The sequence below is a fragment of the Leucoraja erinacea genome, chromosome 2 (genome assembly GCF_028641065.1).
Source record: "Leucoraja erinacea ecotype New England chromosome 2, Leri_hhj_1, whole genome shotgun sequence".
In the NCBI taxonomy this organism is placed as follows: Eukaryota; Metazoa; Chordata; class Chondrichthyes; order Rajiformes; family Rajidae; genus Leucoraja; species Leucoraja erinaceus.
Window position 1 is genome coordinate 132,217,621 of NC_073378.1, and position 12,500 is coordinate 132,230,120.

The 12,500-nt window shown below is 49.5% G+C and overlaps 1 protein-coding gene across 2 annotated transcripts in view; it reads right to left on the minus strand.

The window, feature by feature from the left end:
* Positions 1-5,006, minus strand: part of dgat1a (diacylglycerol O-acyltransferase 1a) — a 98,369-nt gene extending 93,363 nt beyond the window's left edge. Inside the window, exon 1 of one of the 2 annotated variants that reach the window (XM_055665482.1) lies at positions 4,711-5,006. In XM_055665482.1, the coding sequence (XP_055521457.1) occupies positions 4,711-4,859 (149 nt within the window). In that variant the 5' untranslated portion in view covers positions 4,860-5,006. The remainder of the gene's footprint in view (positions 1-4,710) is intronic. The other variant, XM_055665486.1, reaches the window with a different exon arrangement.
* Between the last annotated feature and the right edge of the window lie 7,494 nt (positions 5,007-12,500).

Sequence of the window (12,500 nt, forward strand, 5' to 3'; positions counted from 1 at the left end):
CCAAGTCCAGGCCGATCAACAAACACCTGTACACTAGTTCTATCCGACACACTAGGGACAATTTACAGAAGCCAATTAACCTACAAACCTGCACGTCTTTGCGGTGCAGGAGGAAACCGGAGCACCCAGAGAAAATGCAAGGGGTCACAGGGAGAACGTAAAACAGCACCCGAGGTCAGGATCGAACCCGGATCTCTGGCGCTCTAAGGCAGCAGCTCTACCACCATGCCACTGTTTTACAATTCCCAACTGGAGGCGTTTTCTGCCTCCTCTTGATTTATGGCCTGTGACAAAAGTTGCTTTACCTGAACCAAACAATGTTGTATGTCGTAACTAAGACCAATTATCCAAGCAACAACATTTGAAACTTGGTTATCGAATACCTGACTGCCATTTGGCCCATTGTAACAGTCTCTTGGTTACCGAGTTGATTTCATTCTCACAGCCATGGAAAAACATTCCTTTGTTTTCAATCTGCCTTTCAGACAGAGCATTCCAAATCAGAACACCATCCTGTGGGGAAAGGATTTGCTTCTGCCTATTCTAATTTTTTTTAAATTTTTTAAAAATTGTTAATCTTAAATTTGTCATCTTTGTCCTCATCTTCCCATTAAACTTCATGTGCTTTGCTAAAACGATTCACGAATTAAAGTGCTCGTGGGAACAATCCCCATTTCTTCACAAAGCACACAATATATCTCTTCCACACCCTCACCAAGAGCTTGTGTTCCTAAGGTGCGCATCGCAAAACTAATCTCGCACAAATTGAAGGAACAGCATCTCATAATACGCGTGGGTAACTTACAACCCAGCGGTATGAACGTTGATTTCTCTAATGTCAAGTAACTACTCTCTCCTCCCCACCTTAGTCACCCTACTAGTTCTACTGGTCGCATCCTTGTCTCCCTCTTGTTATCACACCTTTCCCAGCCAACAACGTGGCATTATGGGTTCCACCCTTCCTGTGGTCGGTCACCTGTTGCAGTATCGGATTTGTCTTGCCTCCAGTTTATTTCTCGCATCTAGTTCATTTCCACCCCCCACCCCATCCAGTCTGATGAAGGGTTCTGACCGCAAAACGTCACCCACTCCTTTTCTACTGAAATGTTGCCTGTCCCGTTGAGTTACACCTGCATTTTGTGTCTATCTTCAGTGTAAACCATCATCTGCAGTTCCTTCTTACACACAACTCAACAAGATACACACAAAACCCAATAGCCCAGACATATTGTGGAAACAGGTCCTTCGAAACAACTCTTCCATGCAGATCAAGTCCCTTAACTGCACTGATCCATAGGCTTCCACACCTTTCTTATCCACATACAGGTGCACAACCCTTTATCCGAAATTCCAAATAACAAAAAGCTCCAAATAGCGACATTTTTCGGTCCTTGAAGGAAGGTCCTTGAAGACGTTCACCGAGGGCGGCCCGCAGAGGTGACAGTGGAACCTCCGGTCGGTCCTCGAAGAAAGGGGAACTAAATCCCCATTCATAAAAGAGGGTATATTGCGCAGGAGGGTTAATAATTGACAATCTGCTGCTGTCTGCCCGCTGAGTTAAAAAGTTCCCACGGTAGACTCACGATACACTGTGTATCGTGAATCTTGCGTGGGAACTTTTTAACTCAGCGGGCAGGCAGCAGCAGATTGTCGCTCCCTTCAGTTTCACCCCACCTACACATCTCTGCTTCCCGGCCATGTGTGTGACCCCTTCCCTCCCCAGCTCCCCGCCCATTGCACCGGCGCGGGGGCTTTGCACTGTCTTCACGTCGGTGATGCCAGCAGGTCAGTGCCAGTCACCGGAGACGTCAGGACCAACGGGACACCGACCCCCGGGCCCACTGCAAGCACGGAGATCCCAGAGACCCACAGCCAGCAGCAGCACAACCCCGTTCCAACTCCAGAGGAACACGGGGAGTATGGACAGAAGCTGATGGTGTGCAAGGTACGTCTTGTTCTTGGGGTTGCGGATGAGGGGGCGCAGCTCGGGCTGTGACGTCTCCGGCCACCCCCCTGTACAGGAGTTGAGACTGGGAACTGTACCGCCCTTGTAGGTGAGCAGGAGAGTGGGGTTGTTTGCAGTTGCAGAGGGAGGGGGCAAGGGCGGCACAGTTCCCAGTCTCGGATCCTGTCCAGGGGGGTGGCCAGAGACGTCAGGACCAACGGGACACCGACTGCAAGCACGGAGATCCCAGAGACTCACAGCCAGCAGCAACTCTAGCCCAGCCCCTTTCCAACTCCAGAGGAACCCGGGTTGCGGATGAGGGGGCGCAGCTCGGGCTGTGGGCGAACTGCCACTTGTCGCTGTAGCGGCCCATCGGGGAGCGGGTTCCTGTTGGTCCTGACGTCTCCAGCCACCCCCCTGGACAGGAGCTGAGACTGGGAACTGTACCGCCCCCTCCCGGAGACGTCAGGACCACCAAAAGCCGCTCCCCGATGGGCCGCTACGGCGACAAGTGGCAGTTCTCCCACAGCCCGAGCTGTGCCCCCTCATCGGGACACCGACCCCCAGGCCCACTGCAAGCACGGAGATCCCAGATCAGCAACTCCAGCCCAGCCCCGCTCCAACTCCAGAGGAACACGCTCCCCGTAGGGGCAGAAGCTGATGGTGTGCAATGTACGTCTTGTTCTTGGGGTGGCACAGCTCGGGCTGTGGGTGAACTGCCACTTGTCGCCGTAGCGGCTCATCAGGGAGCGGATTCCTCTGGAGATGGAGGGGGAGGGGGGTATTGTGCTGTTTGATCGCCCCCTGCTATCCCAGGGACAGGGAGACACAGCGGCTTTTGAGAATGGTGGACAATCACTTCCAAAGTTCTGCCCACACAGTCAGTACACCTCTCCTACACTTGTCTCCCGCACTAAGATCATCTCGCAGAGAATGATCCCAGCCTAACCCCCCCTATTCTCTCCTATTCTGCAAGAAAAAACGAAAAAAAACTACATTGAAAACTCAAACTCGCGATCGAGTAACTGCCGGGATCGAGGTGCAAATTCGCGACCTTGCGGATATGAGCCGAGCACTCTACCACCGAGCCAGCCGTTAAAATCTATGCTATAAATCTTCCATTCCGAAAGCCAAAAAATTCCAAATTACGAAAAGTGTCTGGTCCCAAGGCTTTCGGATAAAAGGTTGTGCACCTGTACCTATTTAAGTGTCTTTTAAAAGTTGTGATTGCACCCATCTTTATTACTTCCTTAGGCAGATCCTTCCACCTACACACCACCCTCTGTGTGAAAAATAGATCCCTTTTAAATCTTTCCCTTCTTTACATAAATCTAGGCCCTCCAGTTTTAGATTTCCCCCAACCCCGAGGAAAAGATTGTTGCTATTCACTGTATATATGCCCCCTAATTATTCTACAAACCTCAATCAACTCATCCCTCAACCTCTTACGTTCTATGGATAAAATTCTCAGCCTAACCAGACCCTTTTTATAACTCAAACCCTCTCCAGACCAGTAACATCCTCAAACCTTTTTTTGGCCCCTTTCCAGTTTAATGATATCCTCCCTATAGGACGTTGGCCAGAACTGTACTCTGTACTCCAAATGTGGCTTTACCAATGTGTTGTAATGCTGTAACATGATGTTCCAATGACTGTACTCAGTGCCCTGATGAAGGCAAGCGTGCCAAATGCTTCTCCATAACACTGTCCAACTGCTTCGAGACCTTCAACAGGGCCCTACAACTTAACTGTGTAAGCACTGCCCTGGTTTGTCCTCCCGAAAAAACGTCTCAACTCTTCACTTCAGTCTGAAGAAGGGTCCCAACCCGAAACGGCACACATCCTTTTTCCACAAAGACGTTGCATGACTTGCGGAGTTACTCCAGCACTTTGTGTCTATGTTAAGAATCCAGGTATTGTTGGGGAGAGCAGTAGGATTAACTCAGGTTATGGGAGGAAGGGGAGTGTTACACCAGAAGGGAGCAGGTGGTGAAAGGGAGAGTTACTGGCAAGATTACCCCGGGTTTAAGGGGGGGGGGGGGGGGCGAAGAACGGGGGAGCAGTTCCTTCCAGAGGAGGGGAGAGCACTAAACCCAGGAGTAGGGTGGGGAGGTGTTAACATCAAAGGGTATCAGGGCGTGGAAAGAGTCTGAGTTGCGGGATTACCCTGGGTTATGGGGGGGGGGGGGGGGGGGATGAGGGTTTACACAGTTAGATGTGGGATTACCCCAAATTGTAGAGCCAGGGGGGGGGGGGGGGGGGGGGGGGCAGGGGAAGGGGGGGGGGATTGCGTGAGGGGGAGGGAGTGTTTATGCCAGGGTAGGAGTGGGCATTTTCACCAGGTGTGAGTGATGGGAGAGTTTCCCCATGGGACTTGGGGGGGGGGGGGGGGGGGGGGGTTCCCCCCAGGGGGGGGGGGGGGGGGGGGGGGGGGGGGGGGATTGGGGGGGGGGGGGGGGGGGGGGGAATTACGGGGGAAGGGGCCTGGGGGGGGAGGGGAGGGGAGGGGTTTCCCTGGGAACTGGGGGGAGGGGATGGATTCCCCCAGGGGTTTCCCCGGTAAAGAGGGAAAGGGTTCCCCAGGACGGGGGCAGGTTTCCCCGCTGGAGAGTTAACGGGGTTCCTTCCAGGGGAATGGGGAGCACTAACCCCGGCAGGGAGGGGGGGTTACACCGTGACGGGGGGCGCGGACGCGGCCAGGGAGGAGCGGGCTCACACTCACAGCCGGCGGCCCCTCACTGGTCAGGTGGGTGGGGGTGGGTTACCTGAAGCCGGCGGAGTCGCGGTTCTCCCTCTCCTCCTCCTGCTCCACCTTGTCCTTCATTTCCTTCAGATCCTTGTGGCTGAGGGTCCGCGGCGCCTTCCCCCCGCCGCTGCCGCCACCGCCGCTGCCACTGTGAAGCCGCCGTCTCATCCCGTCGTCGCCGCCGCCGCCGGTCGGTTGCCCTGGAGACCTGGTGGTGCTGGGGGTCGGGGTCAGTGAACTCCTTGACCCGGGCTCGAGCTCGGGCTCGCGCTCACCCTCCAACCGCCGCTCCCGCCGCCTGCTGCCATGGGCATGGCCGTGACGTCACGTCCAACAGACCCCGCCCCTCCCACACCACCACCCCGCCCACACCATCTACTGCGCGTGCGCGGGGCCAGGTGGCCTTTGGGATATGTAGTTCTTTTGAGCAAAGATCCTATAGCGGAGCAAGATAGACCACAGGTAGACAAAAATGCTGGAGAAACTCATCGGGTGCAGCACTGGCAGCATCTATGGAGCGAAGGAAATAGGCAACTTTTCGGGCCGAAACCCTTCTTCAGACGTTTCGGCCCGAAACGTTGCCTATTTCCTTCGCTCCATAGATGCTGCTGCACCCGCTGAGTTTCTCCAGCTTTTCTGTGTAACCTTCGATTCTCCAGCATCTGCAGTTCCCTCTTAAACAAGATAGACCACAGGTAGTCAAAAATGTTGGAGAAACTCAGCGGGTGCAGCACTGGCAGCATCTATGGAGCAAAGGAAATAGGCGACGTTTCGGGCCAAAACCCTTCTTCAGACTGATGTAGGGGTGGGGTGGGGAGAGCCCGAGGGCTGAGGGAGAGATAGGAAGGGGAGGAGACAGCAAGGGATAATAAAATTGGGAGAATTCAATGTTCATGCCTGCAGGATGCAGACTCCCCAAGCGGAATATGAGGTGCTGTTCCTCCAATTTCCGGTGTTGCTCACTCTGGCCATGGAGGAGACCCAGGGCAGAGAGGTCGGATACGGAATGGGAGGGGGAGTTGAAGTGCAGAGCCACCGGGAGGTCAGGCCACTCCTGCTAAATGCAATAGGCTGACGTGTAGTACGCAACGCAGCGGAGTGGAACATGGGCCTTTTTTACATCCATTTCAGTAACCCGACTCGCAGTGTAATCAACGTTGCGGGGGAACAGTTTGTGTTAATAAATTATAATTCAGAAAATGAGGAGAAGATTTTTACCAAAGCACTTTTATTTTTACAAGGATGTTTCCGTAACCGGCTTCCGTCTCCGCACTAGTTATCTTTGCTCCGCTACGGGATCTTTGGTGCAGAGACGGAAGCCGGTTACGGAAATGGGGCCGGAAATTACCCATGAATCTGCCCATGGCCGTACTACGTCTTTTTCGTCGAGTAGTTCTATCTTGCTTGCTATAGGATCTTTGCTTTTGAGTGTCAAGTGGGAAAAGGATGGGTGATGGACCACCATCAACACCAACACCATTGTGGACATTGGACTCTGTCTGCTTCGTTGTCACCTTCCCCTGGCCAACAATGATCTATTCTACATTTTCCTTGAACTGTGTCCCCTTTGAGTTCTTGTTTTCACACCTTACCCTTCCTTATCTCAGTTGTCTCCCTCTCCTCTGACTCTCAGTTTGAAGAAGGGTCTTGACCCGAAACATCACTCATTCCTTCTCTCCAGAGATGCTACCTGACCCGATGAGTTACTCCAGCATTTTGTGTCTATCTTCGGTGTAAATCAGCATCTGCAGTTCCTTCCTACACAGAAGAATATCATTGATCCGCAATGATTGATCCTTAATTCATTAAACTTTGATCATTGATTCTTGATCCTTGATTATTGATTCTCGATCATTGACCATTAATCCTTAACCCGTTTCCCTTTCCCCTGACACTCAGTATGAAGTCTCGACCTGAAACGTCACATATTCCATTTTTACAGAGATGCTGCCTGATCCACTGAGTTACTCCAGCTCTTTGTGTGTATCTTTGGTTTAAACCAGCATCTGCAGTTCCTTCCTAGACATCATCGATGAAGTATCTGGAGATGGGTAAATATCAGAACAGCCCTGTGGATCAGCTGCAGTGATGTCCTGGACATGGGGTGATGGAACTTTGTCAACATCAACCCTATTGTGGACTTTGGAATCTGTCTCTGGAACAGGTATGCTATAATGCTGAGAACTATATTCTACACTCAGTATCTTTCTATTTAGTCTACCTATTGTCTTTGAGTTTGGCTTGATTGTATTTGTGTATAGTCATAGAGTTATATGGCACAGAAACAAGCCCTTCGGCTCAACTTACCCATGCTAACCAAGATGCCCCATCTAAGCTAGTCCCACCTACCTGCCATGTCACTCTCAACCTTTCCTATCCATCTACCTTTTCAATTTGTTTTTATGTTTTTATAGTAGCTGCCTCAACTGTCATATATCCATCACCCGCTGTGTGAAAAAATTGCTTCTCAGGTTCCTATTAAATCCTTTTCCTCTCAAACGATGTCATCTGGTTCTTGATTCTCCCACTCTCAGTAAAAGACTTTGCATTCACCCTATTTATTCCCTTTGTGATTTTATATTCTCCTATAAGATTACCACTGAGCCTCCAACACACCAAGGAATAGAGTCTTGGCCTGCTCAACCTCTCCCTATAGGTGAAACCCCCAAGTCATTGTAACTTCTTAGTGAATCTTCACTGCATTCTTTCCAGCTTAACAACAACCAAAATTGAACGCAATACTCCAAATGTCACCTCACCAACGTCTTGTACAACTGTAACATAGCATCCCAACTTCTATACTCAATCAGGGCTGCCAACATTGGGTGAGAGTTGAGAGTGAGAAATTGCGAGGGAGCGCAGCGACCAAGCCCGAGGGAACGTACTGACCGAGGAGGGGAGGGAGCTTTTGCTTTTTTCAGCTTGAAATTGTGCAATCTGGTGCATACCTTAGCGAGTCTTTTAACTTACACTTGAATGCAACATTTATGCTTTAAATTGGATTAGGTATGAACAAGGTTAGGCTAAATTACATACCTAATTACATTCCATAGTAGAGCCATGCTCTGGTCAACAGGTGCAGCACATGAATGACCATAGTATATTCATCTATGGAAATCAGATTATAATTCATGCTGTTATGCATGTATATAGAGAGAAACAAAAATATAGAAACAAGGCAAGAGGAGTTGGACTACCATCACTGTTCTGAATCAATGAACTATAAGAACAAGACAAAAATAATGCCACATATTCAACCAAGTATATGGTTCAATGAAATTAAGATATATATGTAAAACATATATATGGAAACAGGTCCTTCGGCCCACCAAGTCCACACCAACCAGCAATATACCATACACCAGTTGTATCCTACATGCCAGGGACAATTTACAGAAACCAATTAACCTACAAACCTGCACTCCTTTCAGATGTGAGAGAAACCGGAATATCCGGAGAAAACATTTGGCACATATTTCTTTAAACCTTGTGTGTGCCAATGTATGTTAGGTTGTGTGTGAGAGTGTGTGTCATTGAAGCAGCGACAACACCCAGAGTGAGCGGAATTTCAGAGACTTGGCGATGTTCAGGGAGCATTTACCTCCCCCCCCCCCCCCACTACCCCCTCACCCCCCACCCCCCCCCCCCCCCCCCCAGGGAATGTGGGCCGGCCCAGGTCCAGCTGGTGTCCAGGGGAGGGTCAGTGACCCAGGAGTCGGGCATCGGAGCGGAGTCTTAGCCCGAGATTCATCCCCACGGCTCCGGAGGCAGCACCAACGCCCACACTCACCCGGTCTGCTCCTGGCTCCAGGCCGGGGTTAAAGCTCCATGGGGTGTGGACAGAGCTGCTGATGGACACAGAGCCGCCGGAGGTGAGGGTGGGAGGTGTGAGCAGTGCGTCAGGGGTCGGTGCTGGGACCACCGCGGTGTCACACCTATCACGCCATCTGCACGGGAGAAACTAAACTACTTTTTTCCCCCAAAATCATCCTGTTGGCCGGTAATTTGACTATGCATTTACCTTATATATTCCCCTCGTGGTTTTTATTCAGCTCTAAAAAAAATTTTTGCTTTATTTTGAATTTCCAGTACCTGCAGATTTTGGTTCCATGAATGTCAAATGTACTGCAGTTTGCCATTTTAAATAGTGTGCTTAAGAGTCTAAGACAATCAAATTGCCCGCCGACAGAAAACTATTCTCATTGGTGAGTGTGGAGCAGATCTGGAAGCCTTGGGCGAATTGAAGTGTCCGTGACTTTATTTAAAAAAAAAGAGAATTGAGCGTGAGAAATTTGTGATCAGCGTGAGAGCGTGAGAATTTCGTGAAATGCGTGAGTCTCACGCTCAATGCGTGAGAGTTGGCAGCCCTGACTCAATACCCTGACAAATGATGGCAAAAGTACCAAAGGCATTCTTGACCACCCAGATATTTGCTGGAGCAGTCAAAACCCACACGTTGACACAAGAGAGCTAGTAGAGCCACTGCCGGGGGTTTGATCCTGTCATTGGGTGCTGTCTGCACAGAGTTTGCACATTCTCCCAGTGACCGCGTGGTTTTCCTCCGGGTGCTGCATGTTCCTCCCACTTCCCATATACGTGCGGGTTTTTAGGTTAATTGGCCTCTGTACATTACCCCTAGTGTGCAGGGAGTAGAGAGAGTGGGTAAGCATAGAACTAGTAACTTCAAGTAACCCTTGCTTTCCCTCTCTCTCCAGCCCCTCCCCCTTCCCAGTTCTCCGATCAGTCTTACTGTCTCCGACTACATTTGCTTTGTTGTTACCTTCTCCCAACAAACAACGATCAATTCTACATTTTCCTTGAACTCCATCCCCTTTGTCCTGCTTTCACACCTTACACTTCCTTATCTAAACACTTCCTTTTCTATGTACCTCCCACTCCCTTGACATCAGTCTGAAGAAGGGTCTAGACCCAAAACATCACCCATTTCCTCTCCTCACAGAAGCTGCCTGTCCCGCTGAGTTACCCTAGCATTATCTTCAGTTTAAACCATTTCGACTGTTTACCCTCCTACCATCCGGGAGGCGCTACAGGTCTCTCCGTTGCCGAACCAGCAGGTCGAGGAACAGCTTCTTCCCGGCGGCTGTCACTCTACTCAACAACGTACCTCGGTGACTGCCAATCACCAACCCCCCCCCGGACACTTATTATTATTTATTCAAATCATTTGCTATGTCGCTCTTCCAGGGAGATGCTAAATGCATTTCGTTGTCTCTGTACTGTACACTGACAATGACAATTAAAATTGAATCTAAATCTGAATCTGAATCTGAAACCAGCATCTGCATTTCCTTCCTTCACAGAGAACTGGTATGAACGGGTTTAGGCTTATTATTGTCGCACATACCGCATTACAGTGAAAAGCCTTGTTTTGATTGCTATCCAAACAGATCAGATAATAACATACATCGATAAAATTGGTTCAAACTCATGTGCATTAGATAGAGCAATGGGGAATAGTGATTGTTTGCCAGCCTGGACTCAGTCGGCTGAAGGGTCTGTTTCCATGCTGTTTCCTGACGAAATAGTCGGAGGCCTCAGTTCAATATTCCACCTGAAAGGCAGCAACGTTGACAGTATTGCGTTGACAGAATCAACCCCAGGATGACATGCCCTGGAATAGTATTCGTTCCCACAACCTAATATCTGACAGGCAAATGCGCTGTCAATTGATGACAAATTTTAACCAGCTGTTTTAGTATGTGCACCGGCCGCTCAATGTCCACTTATATTACAGTCAAGTGAGCACCATTATATAATGGGAAGGCTGCCACATGACTTATTATTATTACACTATATATGTGTTTATTTGTTGAGTATGTGTGCATGTGTATATATACACACTGAACTTTTTTTTCTCCTGTTATGCACTATGTTTACATATTCTGTTGTGCTGCCGCAAGCAAGGATTTCATCGTCCTATCTGGGACATATGACAATAAAACACTCTTGATACTTGATGTTGCTGGTGAACTGAGAGCCATTTCATTGCTTCCACGCATGCTGTGACTTTGATGATACTGCCACCTATTGGCTCAGATACACGGAGACACCAGGAACTGCAGATGCTGGTCGACCAAAAAAAAACCACGGTGTGGTGGAGTAACTCGGCGGGTCAGGCAGAATCTCTGGAGAACATGGATAGGCGATGTTTGAGGTCGGGACCTTTCTTGTCTCCTAATCTAGCTGTCGCTTATTGTTTAAAAGACAGTTAGACAGGTACATGGATTGGACAGGTTTGGAGGGATATGGACCAAGCGCAGGCAGGTGGGACTCGTGTAGCTGGGACACTGTTGGCCGGTGTGGGCTGGTTGGGCCGAAGGGCCTGTTTCCACACTGTATCACTCTAAAGCGGTGGGTGACGCCATTGTCCAACGTGCGGACTGGAGATTCCATGGCGGCAGAGAAGACTCGAGGATGGTCTGTTGCCTCCCTGGTGCCAGGGTTCAAGATATCATGAACCGACTTCAGAACATCCTCGAGAGAGAAGGTGAACAGCCGGAAGTAGTTGTGCACGTGGGCACAAACAATGTCGGGAAGAAGAGGAAGGAGGTTCTGCAGCGCGAGTTTAGAGAGTTAGGAAGAAGACTGAAATGCAGGACTTCTAGGGTGGTTATCTCTGGATTGCTTCTAGTACCTCGTGCTAGTGAGTGCAGGAACAGGGAGATAGGGGATCTGAATGTGTGGCTGGTGCAGGGGGCAAGGATTTAGATTAATAGACCACTGGGATCTCTTCTGGGGTATGGGTGACCTGTACCAAAGGGACGGGTTACACCTTACCTTGAGGGGGACCAACGTTCTGGCAGGCTGGTTTGCTAGTGCTACACGTGTGGGTTTAAACTATATAGTGGGGGGGAGGGTCTTGACAAATTGGGAGTATAAAATGGAGCGAAAGGGTGAAGTGAGTACAGGAAAAGTTACATAAGACTCCTGAATGAATGGGAAGGAAAGTTCGAGAAGGGAAGCCAATTGCGAGCGGTGTGAGAGGGGAGGTGAATACCGAGGTCAAAGTGTTGTACAGGTATATGAATGCGCGAAGTATAAGAAATAAAGTGGATGAGCTTGAGGCTCAGTTAGAAATTGACAAGTATGATGTTGTGGGAATTACAGAGACATGGCTGCAAGAGGACCAGGGCTGGGAACTGAATATTCAAGGGTGTTTGTCCTATCGAAAAGACAGATAGGTGGGCAGAGAGGGTGGGGTAGCTCTGTTGGTGAGGAATGAAATTCAGTCCCTTGCGAGGGGTGACACAGAATCAGGAGATGTAGAGTCAGTATGGATGGAACTGAGGAATTGTAAGGGTAAAAAGACCCTTTTTACGGGAGTTATCTACAGGCCCCCAAACAGTAGCCTGGACATAGGGTGCAAGTTGAATCAAGAGTTAAAATTGGCATTGTTATGGGAGATTTCAACATGCAAGTAGACTGGGAAAATCAGGTTGGTACTGGACCCCAAGAAAGGGAGTTTGTGGAGTGCATCCGAGATGGATTCTTAGAGCAGCTTGTATTGGAGCCAACCAGGAGAATTCAATTCTGGATTCAGTGTTGTGTAATGAACCGGATTTGATAAGGGAACTCGAGGTAAAGGAGGCATTTTGAGGTAGTAACCATAATATAATAAGTTTTAATGTACAATTTGAGAGGGAGAAGGGTAAATCTGAGGTGTCAGTATTGCAGTTGAACAAAGGGGACTATGGAGCCATGAGGAGTTGGCCAAAGTTGATTGGAAAGATACACTAGCAGGGTTGACAGTGGAATAACAATGGCAGGTATTTCTGAGAATAATTCAGA